The 23040-nt window shown below is 45.1% G+C and overlaps 1 protein-coding gene across 4 annotated transcripts in view; it reads right to left on the reverse strand.

Moving 5' to 3' along the window:
• LOC311135706 (ephrin type-A receptor 5-like) overlaps positions 1-23040 on the reverse strand; it is a 152386-nt gene that overhangs the window by 109562 nt on the left and 19784 nt on the right. For all 4 annotated transcript variants that reach the window (XM_084169728.1, XM_084169727.1, XM_084169726.1 and 1 more), the window contains exon 3: positions 5637-6300. In XM_084169728.1, the coding sequence (XP_084025854.1) occupies positions 5637-6300 (664 nt within the window). The remainder of the gene's footprint in view (positions 1-5636; positions 6301-23040) is intronic.

Consider the following 23040-nt stretch of genomic DNA (forward strand, 5'->3'; position numbering starts at 1 on the left):
GATAATAATATAATAATATGAATATATAATATTACCCTATTAAATACTATGAAAGGCCTACTATGAATGTGCTTGACCGAAAAGGTCAGGGTACAGCCTAGTCTAACACCTAACACCTGCCCCTACCACTTAACAAGCTCACTAACTGAGGACAAACAGAGACATTTTCAAATGTAACATTTTCTCAAAGAGAGGAGACAGGGACAGGTCTTTTGTGGTAACCATGGGAACGGGAGTAAAGCTGTTGGCTCTGACAGAGAGAGGGAGACAACATCGGAAACACAGCACCACATCAGGCACAACAGAGCAGACTCTCAGATCCACCTCTACGCAGACGACACCATTTTGTATACATCTGGCCCTTCATTGGACACTGTGTTAACAAACCTCCAAACGAGCTTCAATGCCATACAACAATCCTTCAGTAGCCTTCAACTGCTCTTAAACACTAGTAAAACTAAATGCATGCTTTTCAATCGAACGCTGCTGGCACCCGCCCACCCGACTAGAATCACCACTCTCGACGGGTCTGACCTAGAGTATGTGGACAACTACAAATACCTAGGTGTCTGGTTAGACTGTAAACTCAACTTCCAGACTCACATAAAGAATCTCCAATCCAAAGTTAAATCTAGAATCGGCTTCCTATTTCGCAACAAAGCCTCCTTCACTCATAATGCCAAACATGCCCTCGTAAAACTGACTATCCTACCGATCCTTGACTTCGGCGATGTCATTTACAAAATAGCCTCCAACACTCTACTCAGCAAATTGGATGTAGTCTATCACAGTGCCATCCGTTTTGTCTCCAAAGCCCCATACACTACCCACCACTGTGACCTGTACGCTCTTGTTGGCTGGTCCTCACTACATGTTCGTCGCCAAACCCACTGGCTCCAGGCCATCTATAAATCACTGCTAGGCAAATCCCCGCCTTATCTTAGCTCATTGGTCACCATAGCAGCACCCACCCGTAGTCTGCGCTCCAGCAGGTATATCTCACTGGTCATTCCCAAAGCCAACACCTCCTTTGGCCGCCATTCCTTCCAGTTCTCTGCTGCCAATGACTGGAACGAATTGCAAAAATCTCTGAAGCTGGAGACTCTTATCTCCCTCAATAACTTTAAGCATCAGTTGTCAGAGCACCTTACCGATCATTGCACCTGTACACAGCCCATCTGAAATTAGCCCACCCAACTACCTCATCCCTATATTGTTATTTATTTTGCTCTTTTGCACCCCAGTATCTCTATTTGCACATAATCTCTTGCACATCTAGCATTCCAGTGTTAATACTATTGTAATTATTCTGCACTATAGCCTATTTATTGCCTTACCTCCATAACTTGCTACATTTGCACACACTGTATATATATTTTCTGTTGTATTTTTGACTTTATGTTTTTTTTACCCCATATGTAACTCTGTGTTGTTTTTATTGCACTGCTTTGCTTTATCTTGGCCAGGTCGCAGTTGTAAATGAGAACCTGTTCTCAACTGGCTTACCTGGTTAAATAAAGGTGAGAAAAAAAAAAAAAAAAAAAAGAAAAAAAAAGACACCAGACAACATTTTACATTTATCAGACACTCTTATCCAGAGCGACTTACAGTAGTGAGTGCATACATTTTCATACTGGTCCCCCGTGGGAATCGAACCCACAACCCTGGCATAGCAAGCGCCATTGTCCAACAACTGAGCCACACGGAACTAACAGAATTGAAGCATCTGAGAACAGCGCTGCATCACAAATGGCACCCTATTCCCTATATAGTGCACTACTTTTGACCATTTGGTATGTAGCCTGAGAACAGAACAGAGCAACAAACAGCATGGTAAGACCAGCTAGCAGCTCCGTGGGGAGTCCTCCGTAAGGCCTGTTCTCTGGGGAGTCCTCCGTAAGGCCTGTTCTCTGGGGAGTCCTCCGTAAGGCCTGCTGTCTGGGGAGTCCTACGTAAGGCCTGTTCTCTGGGGAGTCCTCCGTAAGGCCTGTTCTCTGGGGAGACCTCCGTAAGGCCTGCTGTCTGGGGAGTCTCCCAGTACAACATAGGAGCAGGCAGAGAGACAACAATGCAGAAAAAAGCATGCAGAACTTTAGAAATGAAGATGGGGGCATCACCATTTTGATGCTTCATTTGAAAATGTACTGAACGACCATTGGGATAATATTCCCAGAATCAGCGTATCTATAATGGAGTTTTGATGTTCCAACATTAAATTATTAAGTTCTTAGTAAAGACGTTGAGGAGAAGTCAGCATCATAGTGCCAGAGGACTGTAGTCTGTCTGGGTCATCAGAGAAGTCAGCATCATAGTGCCAGAGGACTGCAGTCTGTCTGGGTCATCAGAGAAGTCAGCATCATAGTGCCAGAGGACTGTAGTCTGTCTGGGTCATCAGAGAAGTCAGCATCATAGTGCCAGAGGACTGTAGTCTGTCTGGGTCATCAGAGAAGTCAGCATCATAGTGCCAGAGGACTGTAGTCTGTCTGGGTCATCAGAGAAGTCAGCATCATAGTGCCAGAGGACTGTAGTCTGTCTGGGTCATCAGAGAAGTCAGCATCATAGTGCCAGAGGACTGTAGTCTGTCTGGGTCATCAGAGAAGTCAGCATCATAGTGCCAGAGGACTGTAGTCTGTCTGGGTCATCAGAGAAGTCAGCATCATAGTGCCAGAGGACTGCAGTCTGTCTGGGTCATCAGAGAAGTCAGCATCATAGTGCCAAAGGACTGTAGTCTGTCTGGGTCATCAGAGAAGTCAGCATCATAGTGCCAGAGGACTGTAGTCTGTCTGGGTCATCAGAGAAGTCAGCATCATAGTGCCAGAGGACTGTAGTCTGTCTGGGTCATCAGAGAAGTCAGCATCATAGTGCCAGAGGACTGCAGTCTGTCTGGGTCATCAGAGAAGTCAGCATCATAGTGCCAGAGGACTGTAGTCTGTCTGGGTCATCAGAGAAGTCAGCATCATAGTGCCAGAGGACTGTAGTCTGTCTGGGTCATCAGAGAAGTCAGCATCATAGTGCCAGAGGACTGTAGTCTGTCTGGGTCATCAGAGAAGTCAGCATCATAGTGCCAGAGGACTGTAGTCTGTCTGGGTCATCAGAGAAGTCAGCATCATAGTGCCAGAGGACTGTAGTCTGTCTGGGTCATCAGAGAAGTCAGCATCATAGTGCCAGAGGACTGTAGTCTGTCTGGGTCATCAGAGAAGTCAGCATCATAGTGCCAGAGGACTGCAGTCTGTCTGGGTCATCAGAGAAGTCAGCATCATAGTGCCAAAGGACTGTAGTCTGTCTGGGTCATCAGAGAAGTCAGCATCATAGTGCCAGAGGACTGTAGTCTGTCTGGGTCATCAGAGAAGTCAGCATCATAGTGCCAGAGGACTGTAGTCTGTCTGGGTCATCAGAGAAGTCAGCATCATAGTGCCAGAGGACTGTAGTCTGTCTGGGTCATCAGAGAAGTCAGCATTATAGTGCCAGAGGACTGCAGTCTGTCTGGGTCATCAGAGAAGTCAGCATCATAGTGCCAGAGGACTGCAGTCTGTCTGGGTCATCAGAGAAGTCAGCATCATAGTGCCAGAGGACTGCAGTCTGTCTGGGTCATCAGAGAAGTCAGCATTATAGTGCCAGAGGACTGTAGTCTGTCTGGGTCATCAGAGAAGTCAGCATCATAGTGCCAGAGGACTGCAGTCTGTCTGGGTCATCAGAGAAGTCAGCATCATAGTGCCAGAGGACTGTAGTCTGTCTGGGTCATCAGAGAAGTCAGCATTATAGTGCCAGAGGACTGCAGTCTGTCTGGGTCATCAGAGAAGTCAGCATCATAGTGCCAGAGGACTGTAGTCTGTCTGGGTCATCAGAGAAGTCAGCATCATAGTGCCAGAGGACTGCAGTCTGTCTGGGTCATCAGAGAAGTCAGCATTATAGTGCCAGAGGACTGTAGTCTGTCTGGGTCATCAGAGAAGTCAGCATCATAGTGCCAGAGGACTGTAGTCTGTCTGGGTCATCAGAGAAGTCAGCATCATAGTGCCAGAGGACTGCAGTCTGTCTGGGTCATCAGAGAAGTCAGCATTATAGTGCCAGAGGACTGCAGTCTGTCTGGGTCATCAGAGAAGTCAGCATCATAGTGCCAGAGGACTGTAGTCTGTCTGGGTCATCAGAGAAGTCAGCATCATAGTGCCAGAGGACTGCAGTCTGTCTGGGTCATCAGAGAAGTCAGCATTATAGTGCCAGAGGACTGTAGTCTGTCTGGGTCATCAGAGAAGTCAGCATCATAGTGCCAGAGGACTGTAGTCTGTCTGGGTCATGCTGATGTCACCAAGTGGTACCGTTGCACCTAGTCTGGAACCAACAGGACCCTGAACAGCTTCTACCCACAAGCCATAAGACTCCTAAATAGTTAGTTAAATAGTTAACCAATAGCTACCTGGAATATCTGCATTTACCCTTTTTGCAATAACTCTTTTGACTCATCACATACGTTGCTGCAACTGTCTATTATCTATCCTGTTGCCTAGTCACTTTATCCCTACCTACATGTACATACAGTGAGGGAAAAAAGTATTTGATCCCCTGCTGATTTTGTACGTTTGCCCACTGACAAAGACATGATCAGTCTATAATTTTAATGGTAGGTTTATTTGAACAGTGAGAGACAGAATAACAACAAAAAAATCCAGAAAAACGCATGTCAAAAATGTTATAAATTGATTTGCATTTTAATGAGGGAAATAAGTATTTGACCCCCTCTCAATCAGAAAGATTTATGGCTCCCAGGGGTCTTTTCTACACCTGTTGTTTATGAAGCATGTGATAAATAAGATGTGATTTGATGCCTAGTGTCTCCTCTAAGCCCTGTTATTCATCACAGTCACTCACACAGTCACTCACACAGTCACTCAACACACACACTCACAGTCACTCAACACACACACACACTCAGACAGTCACTCAACACACACACACACACTGAGACAGTCACTCAACACACACACACACACTGAGACAGTCACTCAACACACACACACACACACACACATACACTCAGACAGTCACTCAACACACACACACTCAGACAGTCACTCAACACACACACACACACTCAGACAGTCACTCAACACACACACACTCAGACAGTCACTCAACACACACACACACAGAGAGAGGCAGCAGTTGGCAGTCACTCACTTCATCCCGACCACTTCTTCTGAGCACTAATCATGGTTGATAGCCTTTAGCTAGCTAACAGGTTCCTTGTGAACATCAAAGGTCACCATAACAGCTAAAACATAAGTTTAATGATGGTATTGTTCATTAGGAGAAAAACATTTGAAGTGTAATACTGTGTTTGTCTATGCATGTCCTTATTATGATATGAACACATCCCATTAGCCTACCCATCTCATCCCACAGTACAGAGGCAGACACATACCTGTATGCAGGGGTGGAAATAAAGCTAGCCCACTAGCTTGAGGCTAGTACTATTCAGACTGGGCTAGGAGAAAATGTGCCACACTAACCCATGAAATCGTGTCTTTTCAAACTTCGCATGCAACATATTCTGGATGTGAATGTTGTACTTGCTGGCCAGGGCCTAAGATGTTAAGGTTCATCCCTGCTTGTGTGTAATAACAATTAGATTCAGTACATACCTTGACAACTGTCATTCACTTCCCCAAACCCGGCCTGGCACATACACTTCCCGATGGGCACTAGCCACTCCCCCTCTGCGCTGCAGTGCATCCTGGGTAGGTCCTCCGCCACCGAGTTGTTGACGCAGCTTCCTGCCACCTCCAGCAGCTGGGAGGAGTCCGACCCTGTGATGGTGTCCTGGAACTGAGCTAGGTTCCTCACTACGAAGGGACACTTCTTATAGAACACTCTGACAGAGACCAGGGCTATACAGGCCCCTAGGTCCTGAAACGCCAGGTAGAACCCCTTCTTCATCAACGGCCCCAGATCCCTAACCTCTGTATTCAGCTTCATCACTCTGTCTCCCAGGTCTAACTCCGTAAAGCTCTCGTCAGCAGCGATGGTGTCTACTTTAGAGTACTGGCTCTCCCTGACGTTGCTCCCCTCCTCCTCGTTTGACTCGTAGTAGTACATGTTGAAGGTCTCCTTGCAGGTCCCCACACCGCCCGGAAGGCTGTTACAGTCCCTCAAAGTGAACTGCAGCTCCACAAACACCCTCTGAGCCCCCTCGTTGAGGATGAGGTTGGTCTGGAGCCAGTTGTTCTGATTGTGTTCCATCACTTTACACACCTGGTACGTGTGGATCGGAGCATAGTTCTCATCCACTTCACCTATCTCCTCCCACTGTAGAGAAGGGAAATAGAGAGATGTAAAGATGTCGAACGTTGCTCATGTTCAGTTACAGCTGACTGGGTTATGTTGTAATAAGCTACTGCTAAGTAGTTATCATCTGCCTCACCTATCTCCTCCAGCTAGAGATAGAACACAGAGACAGAACACAGAGACAGAAGACAGAGACAGAAGACAGAGACAGAAGACAGAGATAGAACACATAGACAGAGACAGAACACAGAGACAGAACACAGAGACAGAAGACAGAGACAGAACACAGAGACAGAAGACAGAGACAGAAGACAGAGACAGAAGACAGAGATAGAACACATAGACAGAGACAGAACACAGAGACAGAACACAGAGACAGAAGACAGAGACAGAAGACAGACAGAGACAGAAGACAGAAGACAGAAGACAGAGACAGAAGACAGAAGACAGAGACAGAGATATAACACAGAGATAGAACACAGAGACAGAACACAGAGATAGAACACAGAGACAGAAGACAGAGACAGAAGACAGAAGACAGAAGACAGAAGACAGAGACAGAAGACAGAAGACAGAGACATAACACAGAGATAGAACACAGAGACAGAACACAGAGATAGAACACTTAGACAGAAGACAGAGACAGAAGACAGAAGACGAAGACAGAGACAGAAGACAAAGACAGAAGACAGAGACAGAAGACAGAGACAGAAGACAGAGACAGAAGACAGAGATAGAACACAGAGACAAAAGACAGAAACAGAGACAGAAGACAAAGACAGAAGACAGAGATAGAACACTTAGACAGAAGACAGAGACAGAAGACAGAGGACAGAGACAGAAGACAGAAGACAGAGATAGAACACAGAAACAGAGACAGAAGACAGAGACAGAAGACATAGACAGAAGACAGAGATAGAACACATAGACAGAAGACAGAAGACAGAAGACAGAGGCAGAAGACAGAGACAGAAGACAGAAGACAGAAGACAGAGACAGAAGACAGAGATAGAACACAGAACACAGAGATAGAACACAGAACACAGAGATAGAACACAGAGACAGAGACAGAAGACATAGATAGAACACATAGACAGAAGACAGACACAGAAGACAGAAGACAGATGACAGAGACAGAAGACAGAAGACAGAAGACAGAGACAGAAGACAGAAGACAGAGACAGAAGACAGAAGACAGAAGACAGCGACAGAAGACAGCGATAGAAGACAGAAATAGAACACAGAACACAGAGACAGAACACAGAGACAGAACACAGAGACAGAAGACAGAAACAGAGACAGAGACAGAAGACAGAGACAGAAGACAGAGACAGAAGACAGAGACAGAAGACATAGACAGAAGACAGAAGACAGAGACAGAAGACAGACAGAAGACAGAGACAGAAGACAGAGACAGAAGACAGAAGACAGAGACAGAAGACAGAGACAGAAGACAGAGACAGAAGACATAGACAGAAGACAGAACACAGAGACAGAAGACATAGACAGAAGACAGAGACAGAAGACAGAAGACAGAGACAGAACACATAGACAGAAGACAGAGACAGAGGACAGAGGACAGAAGACAGAAGACAGAACACAGAGACAGAACACAGAGACAGAAGACAGAGACAGAAGACAGAGACAGAAGACAGAAGACAGAGACAGAAGACAGAGACAGAAGACAGAAGACAGAGATAGAAGACAGAGATAGAAGACAGACAGAAGACAGAGACAGAAGACAGAGACAGAAGACAGAAGACAGAGACAGAAGACAGAGACAGAAGACATAGACAGAAGACAGAACACAGAGACAGAAGACATAGACAGAAGACAGAGACAGAAGACAGAAGACAGAGACAGAAGACAGAGACATAAGACAGAGACAGAAGACAGAGACAGAAGACAGAAGACAGAACACAGAGACAGAAGACAGAGACATAAGACAGAGATAGAAGACAGAGACAGAAGACAGAGATAGAAGACAGAGACAGAACACATAGACAGAAGACAGAGACATAAGACAGAGACAGAACACAGAGACAGAAGACAGAAGACAGAACACAGAGACAGAAGACAGAGACATAAGACAGAGACAGAAGACATAGACAGAAGACAGAGATAGAAGACAGAAGACAGAGACAGAAGACAGAGACATAAGACAGAGACAGAAGACAGAGACAGAGGACAGAGACAGAGGACAGAGGACAGAAGACAGAAGACAGAACACAGAGACAGAACACAGAGACAGAAGACAGAGACAGAAGACAGAGACAGAAGACAGAAGACAGAGACAGAAGACAGAGACAGAAGACAGAAGACAGAGATAGAAGACAGAGATAGAAGACAGACAGAAGACAGAGACAGAAGACAGAGACAGAAGACAGAAGACAGAAGACAGAGATAGAAGACAGAAGACAGAGACATAAGACAGAGACAGAAGACAGAGACAGAAGACATAGACAGAAGACAGAGACAGAAGACAGAAGACAGAGACAGAACACATAGACAGAAGACAGAGACAGAGGACAGAGGACAGAAGACAGAAGACAGAGACAGAAGACAGAGACAGAAGACAGAGACAGAAGACATAGACAGAGACAGAGGACAGAAGACAGAAGACAGAGATAGAAGACAGAGACAGAAGACAGAGACAGAAGACAGAGACAGAAGACAGAAGACAGAAGACAGAGACAGAACACAGAAGACAGAGACAGAAGACAGAGACAGAAGACAGAAGACAGAGACAGAAGACAGAACACAGAGACAGAACACAGAGACAGAAGACATAGACAGAAGACAGAGACAGAAGACAGAAGACAGAGACAGAAGACAGAGACAGAACACATAGACAGAGACAGAAGACAGAGACAGAGGACAGAGGACAGAACACAGAGACAGAAGACAGAGACAGAAGACAGAGACAGAAGACAGAGACAGAAGACAGAGACAGAAGACAGAGACAGAAGACAGAAGACAGAAGACAGAGACAGATATGTACATCGTAGGGTGCAGGAACTGTAATGGAACATGATGTCTTTGCATTAGCTAGGTCCCAAATGACACTCTATATGGCAACCAATTGTCTATAGGTTCCTAGTTCTGACCAGGGCCCATGGAATAATAGTGATGAGGCTGATAGAGAATGTAGGGTTGAGTTCTTCCATGAACCAGCTATTGAAGCTGTTTACAAGCTGATCATATTCCAGTCACAGTTTAACTCCATTTCAACTGACAAAGTAAAAGCATAAAGACATGTCCAATACAACATTAATAATTTACTCCTCAGTAATCAGCTTCCATTCACATATCATTTACATCCCATTCCAGCTAGTAGCCAGCCCCATCTGAGAGACCAGGGTCTGACTGACTGGCTGTAATGATATTTCCCTCTAAACCAGGAATAAGGAAGAAGGGAGATGAATTACACAGTCACATACACACACAGTCACATACACACACACAGTCACATACACACACACAGTCACATACACACACACACAGTCACATACACACACACACAGTCACATACACACACACACAGTCACATACACACACAGTCACATACACACACACAGTCACATACACACAGTCACATACACACACAGTCACACACACACAGTCACATACACACAGTCACATACACAAAGTCAAATACACACAGTCACATACACACACACAGGTTCACACACACACACACACACAGTCACATACATACAGAGCCAAAAACACAGTCACACACACACACACACACACAGTCACACACACACACACACAGTCACACACACACACACACAGTCACATACACACAGTCACATACACACAGTCACATACAAACAGTCACACACACAGTCACACACACACACACACACAGTCACACACACACACACAGTCACACACACACACACACACAGTCACACACAGTCACACACACACAGTCACACAAACACACACACACACACACACACACACACACACACACAAACACACACACACACACACAGTCACAGACAGTCACATATACACACAGTCACATACACACAGTCACACACACAGTCACATACACACAGTCACATACACACACAGTCACATACACACAGTCACATACACACAAAGTCATATACACACAGTCACATACACACATTCACACACACACAGTCACATACACACAGTCACACACACACAGTCACATACATACACAGTCACACACACACACAGTCACACACACACACACAGTCACACAAAGTCACATACACAGTCACATACACACACATTCACATAAACACAGTCACATACACACAAAGTCACACACAAAGTCACACACAGTCACACACACACACACACAAAGTCACATACACACAGTCACATACACACAGTCACACACACACACAGTCATACACACAGTCACATACACACACAGTCACACAAAATCACATACACAGTCACATACACACACATTCACATAAACACAGTCACATACACACAAAGTCACACACACACAGTCACACACACACACAGTCACACATTTACACACAGTAACACACACACAATCACACACACACACAGTCACATACACACAGTCAAATACACACAGTCACACACACACACAGTCACATACACACAGTCACATACACACTGTCACATACACACACACAGCCACACACACAAACATTCACATACACACAGTCACACAAACAGTCACACACACACAGTCACACACACAGTCACACACACACAGTCACACACACACAGTCACACACACACAGTCACACACACACAGTCACATACACACACAGTCACATACACAGTCACATACACACACAGTCACATACACACAATTACACACAAACATTCACACACAAACAGTCATACACAGTCACATACACACAGTCACATACACACAGTCACATACATACACAGTCACATACACACAGTCACACACACAGTCACACATGCACACAGTCACACACACACAATCACACATACACACAGTCACATACCTACAGTCACATACACACAGTCACACACACAGTCACATACAAACAGTCACATACACACAATCACATACACACAGTCACACACACACACAGTCACACACACACACACACAGTCACACACACACACACACAGTCACACACACACACACACACACACAGTCACACACACACACACACACACACACAGTCACATAAACACACAGTCACACAAACACACACATAGTAACACACACAGTCACACATACAGACACAGTCACAGACACAGTCACACATACACACAGTCACATACACACAGTCACATACACACAGTCACACACACACAGTCACATACACACAGTCACATACACACACAGTCACATACACACAGTCACATACACACACAGACACATACACACACAGTCACACACACACAGTGTCATACACACAGTCACATACACACAGTCATATACACACACAGTCACACACACACACACACAGTCACACAAAGTCACATACACACAGTCACATACACAGTCACATACACACACATTCACATAAACACAGTCACATACACTCACAGTCACACACACAGTCACATACACACAGTCAAATACACACACAGTCACACACTTACACACAGTAACACACACACAATCACACACACACACACACACACACACACACACACACACAGTCACATACACACACAGTCACATACACAGTCACACACACACAGTCACACACACACAGTCACACACAGGCAGTCACATATACACAGTCACATACACACAGTCACATATACACAATCACATACACACAGTCACATACACAGTCACAGACACAGTCACAGACACAGTCACACACACATACTTACACTGACACCCCAATACACACACACATACACACAAACACACACACACACAGTCACACACAGAGTCACAGACACAGTCACACACACACAGTCACACACACATACTTACACTGACACCCCAATACACACACACACATACACACAACACACACACACACACACAGTCACACACACACAGTCACACACACACACACACAGTCACACACACACACACAGTCACACAGCTAAACACACACACAGTTACACACACACATACTTACACTGACACCCCAATACACACACACAACACACACACATTCATACACACAGTCACATACACACACAGTCACACACACACAGTCACACACACATACTTACACTGACACCCCAATACACACACACATTCACACAAACACACACAGTCACACACACACAGTAACACACACACAGTCACACACAGTCACATACACACACAGTCACACAGTCACACACACACAGTCACACACACAGTCACAGACACAGTCACACACACATACTTACACTGACACCCAATACACACACACATACACACAACACACACACACACACTCAGACACACAGTGTTAAACACACACCCAGTCACACACACACACTTACACTGACACCCCAATACACACACACACACACAGTCACACACACACACAGTCACACTTACACTGACACCTCACTATACACACACACATACACACACACACACACACACACACAGTTAAACACACACCCAGTCACACACACACACACACAGTCACACACACAGTCACACACACATACTTACACTGACACCCCAATACACACACACACAGTCACAGACAGTCACACACACAGTCACACATACACACAGTCACATACACACACAGTCACAGACACAGTCACACACACACACAGTCACACATACACACAGTCACATACACACACAGTCACACACACACAGTGTCATACACACAGTCACATACACACAGTCACATACACACACAGTCACACACACACACACACAGTCACACAAAGTCACATACACACAGTCACATACACAGTCACATACACACACATTCACATTAACACAGTCACATACACACACAGTCACACACACAGTCACATACACACAGTCACATACACACACACAGTCACATACACACACAGTCACACACTTACACACAGTAACACACACACAATCACACACACACACACACACACAGTCACATACACACAGTCACACACACACACAGTCACATACACACACAGTCACATACACACACAGTCACATACACACAGTCACATACACACAGTCACACACACACACACAGTCACACACACAGTCACATATACACAGTCATATACACACAGTCACACACACACACAGTCACATATACACAATCACATACACAGAGTCACATACACAGTCACAGACACATACTTACACTGACACCCCAATACACACACACACACACACACAAACACACACACACACACACAGTCACACAGACACACACACAGAGTCACAGACACAGTCACACACACACACAGTCACACACACATACTTACACTGACACCCCAATAAACACACACACATACACACAACACACACACAGTCACACACACACAGCTAAACACACACACAGTCACACACACACACATACTTACACTGACACCCCAATACACACACACAACACACACACATTCACACACACAGTCACACACACACAGTCACATACACACAGTCATATACACACACAGTCACACACACACACACAGTCACACACACACACACACAGTCACACAAAGTCACATACACACAGTCACATACACAGTCACATACACACACATTCACATAAACACAGTCACATACACTCACAGTCACACACACACAGTCACATACACACACAGTCACACACACACACACACAGTCACATATACACAGTCACATACACACACAGTCACACACTTACACACAGTAACACACACACAAACACACACAGTCACATACACACACAGTCACATACACACAGTCACACAGACACACACACAGTCACACACACACAGTCACACACAGGCAGTCACATATACACAGTCACATACACACAGTCACACACACACAGTCACATATACACAATCACATACACACAGTCACATACACAGTCACAGACACAGTCACAGACACAGTCACACACACATACTTACACTGACACCCTAATACACACACACATACACACAAACACACACACACAGTCACACACAGAGTCACAGACACAGTCACACACACACACAGTCACACACACATACTTACACTGACACCCCAATACACACACACACATACACACAACACACACACACACACAGTCACACACACACAGCTAAACACACACTTACACTGACACCCCAATACACACACACAACACACACACATTCATACACACAGTCACATACACACACAGTCACACACAGAGTCACATACACACACAGTCACACACACAGTCACAGACACAGTCACACACACATACTTACACTGACACCCCAATACACACACACATTCACACAAACACACACAGTCACACACACACAGTCACACACACACAGTCACACACAGAGTCACATACACACACAGTCACACACACACACACAGTCACACACACACAGTCACACACACAGTCACAGACACAGTCACACACACATACTTACACTGACACCCAATACACACACACATACACACAACACACACACAGACACACACACACTCAGACACACACTGTTAAACACACACCCAGTCACACACACACACTTACACTGACATCCCAATACACACACACACACACACAGTCACACACACACACACAGTCACACTTACACTGACACCTCACTATACACACACACATACACACACACACACACAGTTAAACACACACCCAGTCACACACACACACACAGTCACACACACAGTCACACACACATACTTACACTGACACCCCAATACACACACACACACAGTCACAGACAGTCACACACACAGTCACACATACACACAGTCACATACACACACAGTCACAGACACAGTCACACACACACACAGTCACACATACACACAGTCACATACACACACAGTCACACACACACAGTGTCATACACACAGTCACATACACACAGTCACATACACACACAGTCACACACACACACACAGTCACACAAAGTCACATACACAGTCACATACACACAGTCACATACACACACACAGTCACATACACACACAGTCACACACACAGTCACATACACACAGTCACATACACACACACAGTCACATACACACACAGTCACACACTTACACACAGTAACACACACACAATCACACACACACACACACACACACAGTCACATACACACACAGTCACATACACACACAGTCACATACACACAGTCACATACACACAGTCACACACACACACACAGTCACACACACAGTCACATATACACAGTCATATACACACAGTCACACAGTCACATATACACAATCACATACACAGAGTCACATACACAGTCACAGACACATACTTACACTGACACCCCAATACACACACACACACACACACAAACACACACACACACACACACACAGTCACACAGACACACACACAGAGTCACAGACACAGTCACACACACAGTCACACACACATACTTACACTGACACCCCAATAAACACACACACATACACACAACACACACACAGTCACACACACACAGCTAAACACACACACAGTCACACACACACATACTTACACTGACACCCCAATACACACACACAACACACACACATTCATACACACAGTCACATACACACACAGTCACACACAGAGTCACATACACACACAGTCACACACACACAGTCACACACACACAGTCACATACACACAGTCACACACACACACACAGTCACACACACACACACACAGTCACACAAAGGCACATACACACAGTCACATACACAGTCACATACACACACATTCACATAAACACAGTCACATACACTCACAGTCACACACACACAGTCACATACACACACAGTCACACACACACACACAGTCACATATACACAGTCACATACACACACAGTCACACACTTACACACAGTAACACACACACAAACACACACAGTCACATACACACACAGTCACATACACACAGTCACACAGACACACACACAGTCACACACACACAGTCACACACAGGCAGTCACATATACACAGTCACATACACACAGTCACACACACACAGTCACATATACACAATCACATACACACAGTCACAGACACAGTCACAGACACAGTCACACACACATACTTACACTGACACCCTAATACACACACACATACACACAAACACACACACACAGTCACACACAGAGTCACAGACACAGTCACACACACACACAGTCACACACACATACTTACACTGACACCCCAATACACACACACACATACACACAACACACACACACACACAGTCACACACACACAGCTAAACACACACTTACACTGACACCCCAATACACACACACAACACACACACATTCATACACACAGTCACATACACACACAGTCACACACAGAGTCACATACACACACAGTCACACACACAGTCACAGACACAGTCACACACACATACGTACACTGACACCCCAATACACACACACATTCACACAAACACACACAGTCACACACACACAGTCACACACACACAGTCACACACAGAGTCACATACACACACAGTCACACACACACACACACACAGTCACACACACACAGTCACACACACAGTCACAGACACAGTCACACACACATACTTACACTGACACCCAATACACACACACATACACACAACACACACACAGACACACACACACTCAGACACACACTGTTAAACACACACCCAGTCACACACACACACTTACACTGACATCCCAATACACACACACACACACAGTCACACACATACACAGTCACACATTACACTGACACCTCACTATACACACACACATACACACACACACACACAGTTAAACACACACCCAGTCACACACACACACACAGTCACACACACAGTCACACACACATACTTACACTGACACCCCAATACACACACACACAGTCACAGACACAGTCACACACACACACACAGTCACACATACACACAGTCACATACACACAGTCACAGACACAGTCACACACACACACACAGTCACACATACACACACAGTCACACACACACAGTGTCATACACACAGTCACATACACACAGTCACATACACACACAGTCACACACACACAGTCACACAAAGTCACATACACACAGTCACATACACAGTCACATACACACACATTCACATGTGTGTGTCACATTCACATGTGACTGTGTGACTGTGTGACACACAGTCACACAAAGTCACATACACACAGTCACATACACAGTCACATACACACACATTCACATAAACACAGTCACATACACACACAGTCACACACACAGTCACATACACACAGTCACATACACACACACAGTCACATACACACACAGTCACACACTTACACACAGTAACACACACACAATCACACACACACACACATACAGTCACATACACACAGTCACACACACACACAGTCACATACACACACAGTCACATACACACAGTCACACACACACACACAGTCACACACACACAGTCACACACAGGCAGTCACATATACACAGTCACATACACACAGTCACACACACACAGTCACATATACACAATCACATACACAGAGTCACATACACAGTCACAGACACAGTCACACACACATACTTACACTGACACCCCAATACACACACACACATACACACAAACACACACACACAGTCACAGACACACACACAGACACAGTCACACACACACACAGTCACACACACATACTTACACTGACACCCCAATAAACACACACACATACACACAACACACACACAGTCACACACACACAGCTAAACACACACACAGTCACACACACACATACTTACACTGACACCCCAATACACACACACAACACACACACATTCATACACACAGTCACATACACACACAGTCACACACAGAGTCACATACACACACAGTCACACACACACAGTCACACACACACACACAGTCACAGACACAGTCACACACACATACTTACACTGACACCCCAATACACACACACATTCACACAAACACACACAGTCACACACACACAGTCACACGCACAGTCACACACCCACACACAGTCACACACACAGTCACAGACACAGTCACACACACATACTTACACTGACACCCAATACACACACACATACACACAACACACACACACACACACTCAGACACACACTGTTAAACACACACCCAGTCACACACACACACTTACACTGACACCCCAATACACACACACACAGAGTCACACTTACACTGACACCCCACTATACACACACACACACACAGTCAAACACACAGTCACACACACACACACACACAGTCACACACACAGTCACATGCACACAGTCACACACACACAACACAGTCACAGACACACACACGGTCACACACACACAGTCACACACACACACATAGTCACAAACACACACACAGTCACACACACACACACAGTCACAAACACACACACAGTCACACACACACACACACACAGTCACACACACACAGTCACACACACACACTTTTTCTCACACACACACACACAGTCACAAACACACACACAGTCACACATACTTACACTGACACCCCAATACACACACAGTCACACACACACAGTCACACACACACACACAGTCACACACACACACTTTTTCTCACACACACACACACACAGTCACACACACACACACATACTTACACTGACACCCCAATACACACACACACACACACACACACACACACACACACAGTCACACACACACAGTCACACACACACAGTCACACACACACAGTCACATACTTACACTGACACCCCAATACACACACAAACACACACAGTCACACAAACACAGTCACACACACACCCACACACACACACATACTCACGCTTCTGAACACACACAGATGTGAGGTGTTTCTAATGTCTCTGGGCTGAAGGCCGGGACAACAATGGACATATTTCTGCTCCAACCCCCATCCCCCAGCCAATTGAAACCTTTCATCCCCCAGCCAATTGAAACCTTTCATCCCCCAGCCAATTGAAACCTTTCATCACCCAGCTAATAGCATCCTTTCATGCCTCCATAATGTCGTCGCCAATACGTGTCTGTGATCTGGTGGAACTGTGTAATGTCCCCATAATCCACTGTCTCTGATGTGGGGCTCCATCCATATATAATCATCTGTGTGATGTAGAAAAGTGTTGCCGGTATGTCAAGTTTAGAATGATCTAGGCTAAAGCTATAGCTGTGAAAACAGGGCTACATAGAAATGTGTCTATGCCCAGAACAGCATCAATGTTCTTGGCATGGATTCTACAGGTGTCTGGAACTCTATTGGAGGAATGTGACACCATTCTTCCACAATAAATTCTATAATTTGGTGCTTTGTTGATGGTGGTGGAAAACGCTGTCTCTGGCGCCGCTCCTGAATCTCCCAGAAGTGTTCAATTTGGTTCAGATCTGGGGCCTAACTGTGAATTTACTGAAATAGGTCTTGCTAAATTTTGCCGTACGTGGAGATTGTAAGATTTGCATGCGCCCCAAATTATTGGGATTTATCAAACTGTCGCATGCAACATATAAGCATGTTTTCATTGATAAAATCAGAGCCATTTTATATTTGTGCGGCCGTGAACCCCGCCTGGAAAACGCCCTCCATTCACCTTCTATGGTAACAAAAATGCCCTCATTTGTTGTATGATTTGGAAATGTTGGAACTGGGCCATGTCCATTTCTAAAAGAAAGTGGTCAATCAGATCATATTTCTGAGAGGGCAGAATTATTTAATATTTTTCTAACAAAACACGCATGCCGCCTATAGCGGACACTGTCCGCATTGTGCATAAATGATAGTAGTGTTTTTCAATGATTGTCTATTCAAACCATTTAAAGTAAATGCTACAGCCCATATAGTGCAAAATAACAATGATTGTTCAATATTTAGTTCATCAATAGATAGTGTTTCTATGTCATGCCTTGGTGTAGGCTCTGAGATCAATAGATAGTGTTTCTATGTCCTGCCTTGGTGTAGGCTCTGAGATCAATAGATAGTGTTTCTATGTCCTGCCTTGGTGTAGGCTCTGAGATCAATAGATAGTGTTTCTATGTCCTGCCTTGGTGTAGGCTCTGAGATCAATAGATAGTGTTTCTATGTCATGCCTTGGTGTAGGCTCTGAGATCAATAGATAGTGTTTCTATGTCCTGCCTTGGTGTAGGCTCTGAGATCAATAGATAGTGTTTCTATGTCCTGCCTTGGTGTAGGCTCTGAGATCAATAGATAGTGTTTCTATGTCCTGCCTTGGTGTAGGCTCTGAGATCAATAGATAGTGTTTCTATGTCCTGCCTTGGTGTAGGCTCTGAGATCAATAGATAGTGTTTCTATGTCCTGCCTTGGTGTAGGCTCTGAGATCAATAGATAGTGTTTCTATGTCCTGCCTTGGTGTAGGCTCTGAGATCAATAGATAGTGTTTCTATGTCCTGCCTTGGTGTAGGCTCTGAGATCAATAGATAGTGTTTCTATGTCCTGCCTTGGTGTAGGCTCTGAGATCAATAGATAGTGTTTCTATGGCCTGCCTTGGTGTAGGCTCTGAGATCAATAGATAGTGTTTCTATGTCCTGCCTTGGTGTAGGCTCTGAGATCAATAGATAGTGTTTCTATGTCCTGCCTTGGTGTAGGCTCTGAGATCAATAGATAGTGTTTCTATGTCCTGCCTTGGTGTAGGCTCTGAGATCAATAGATAGTGTTTCTATGTCATGCCTTGGTGTAGGCTCTGAGATCAATAGATAGTGTTTCTATGTCCTGCCTTGGTGTAGGCTCTGAGATCAATAGATAGTGTTTCTATGGCCTGCCTTGGTGTAGGCTCTGAGATCAATAGATAGTGTTTCTATGTCCTGCCTTGGTGTAGGCTCTGAGATCAATAGATAGTGTTTCTATGTCATGCCTTGGTGTAGGCTCTGAGATCAATAGATAGTGTTTCTATGGCCTGCCTTGGTGTAGGCTCTGAGATTAAATAGGCTATGATGTCACGCTCCTATCTCAGTCACAGCAGTACTGCATACTGACTAGGCCACCAGTCTAGTAGCCAGAATAGATTCCGACCTTATACCTGCTTACAGCTGCACTGGGGTCAGACAGGCTTCCTGTTTACAGTGCATTCGGAAAGTATTCAGACCCTTTCCACATTTTGTTAGGTTACAGCCTTAATCTAAAATGGATTAAATAAATGTTCTCATCAATCTAAACACAATACCCCATAAAAAACAGACCCTTTGCTATAAGAGTCAAAATTGATGCATCCTGTTTCCATTGATCATCCTTGAGATGTTTCTACAACTTGATTGGAGTCCACCTGTGGTAAATTCAATTGGTTGGACATGATTTGGAAAGGCACACACCTGTCTAGATAAGGTCCCACAGTTGACAGTACATGTCAGAGCAGAAACCAAGCCATGAGGTCGAAGGAATTGTCCGTAGAGCTCTGAGACAGGATTGTGTCGAGGCACAGATCTGGGGAAGGGTACCAAAAAATGTCAGCAGCATTGAAGGTCCCCAAGAGCACAGTGGCCTCCATCATTCTTAAATGGAAGAAGTTTGGAACCACCAAGACTCTTCCAGGGAGGTGACCAAGAACCCGATGGTAACTCTGACAGAGCTCCAGAGTTCCTTGTGGAGATGGGAGAACCTTCCAGAAGGACAACCATCTCTGCAGCACTCCACCAATCAGGCCTTTATGGTAGAGTGGCCAGACAGAAGCCACTCCTCAGTAAAAGGCACATGACAGCCCGCATGGAGTTTGCCAAAAGCCACCTAAAGTACTCTTACCATGAGAAACAAGATTCTCTAGTCTGATGAAATCAAGATTGAAATATTTAGCCTGAATACCAAGAGCCACGTCTGGAGGAAACCTGGCACCATCCCTACGGTGAAGCATGGTGGTGGTAGCATCATGCGGTGGGGATGTTTTTCAGCGGCAGGGACTGGGAGACTAGTCAGGATCGAGGGAAAGATGAATTGAGCAAAGTACAGAGAGATCCTTGATAAAAACCTACTCCAGAGCGCTCATGACCTCAGACTGGGGTGAAGGTTCACCTTCCAACAGGACAACGACCCTAAGCAAACAGCCAAGATAATGCAGGAGTGGCTTCGGGACAAGTCTCTGAATGTCCTTGAGTGGCCCAGCCAGAGCCCGGACTTGAATCCGATCGAACATCTCTGGAGAGACCTGAAAATAGCTGTACAGCGATGCTCCCCATCCAACATGACAGAGCTTGAGAGGATCTGCAGAGAAGAATGGGAGAAACTCCCCAAATACAGGTGTGCCAAGCTTGTAGCGTCATACCCAAGAAGACACGAGGCTGTAATCGCTGCTTAAGGTGCATCAACAAAGTACTGAGTAAAAGGTCTGAATACTTATGTAAATGTCATATTTCAGTTTTTTACGTTTAATAAAAAAAACTGTTTTTACTTTGTCATTATGGGGTATTGTGTGTACAGTCGAGGTCAAACGTTTTGATAATGACACAAATACTAATTTTCACAAAGTCTGCTGCCTCAGTTTTTATGATGGCAATTTGCATATACTCCAGAATGTCATGAAGAGTGATCAGATGAATTGCAATGAATTGCAAAGTCCCTCTTTGCCATGAAAATGAACTTAATCCCCCAAAAACATTTCCACTGCATTTCAGCCCTGC

The sequence above is a fragment of the Coregonus lavaretus genome (assembly GCF_964263955.1).
Source record: "Coregonus lavaretus genome assembly, chromosome: 10".
Lineage (NCBI taxonomy): Eukaryota > Metazoa > Chordata > Actinopteri > Salmoniformes > Salmonidae > Coregonus > Coregonus lavaretus.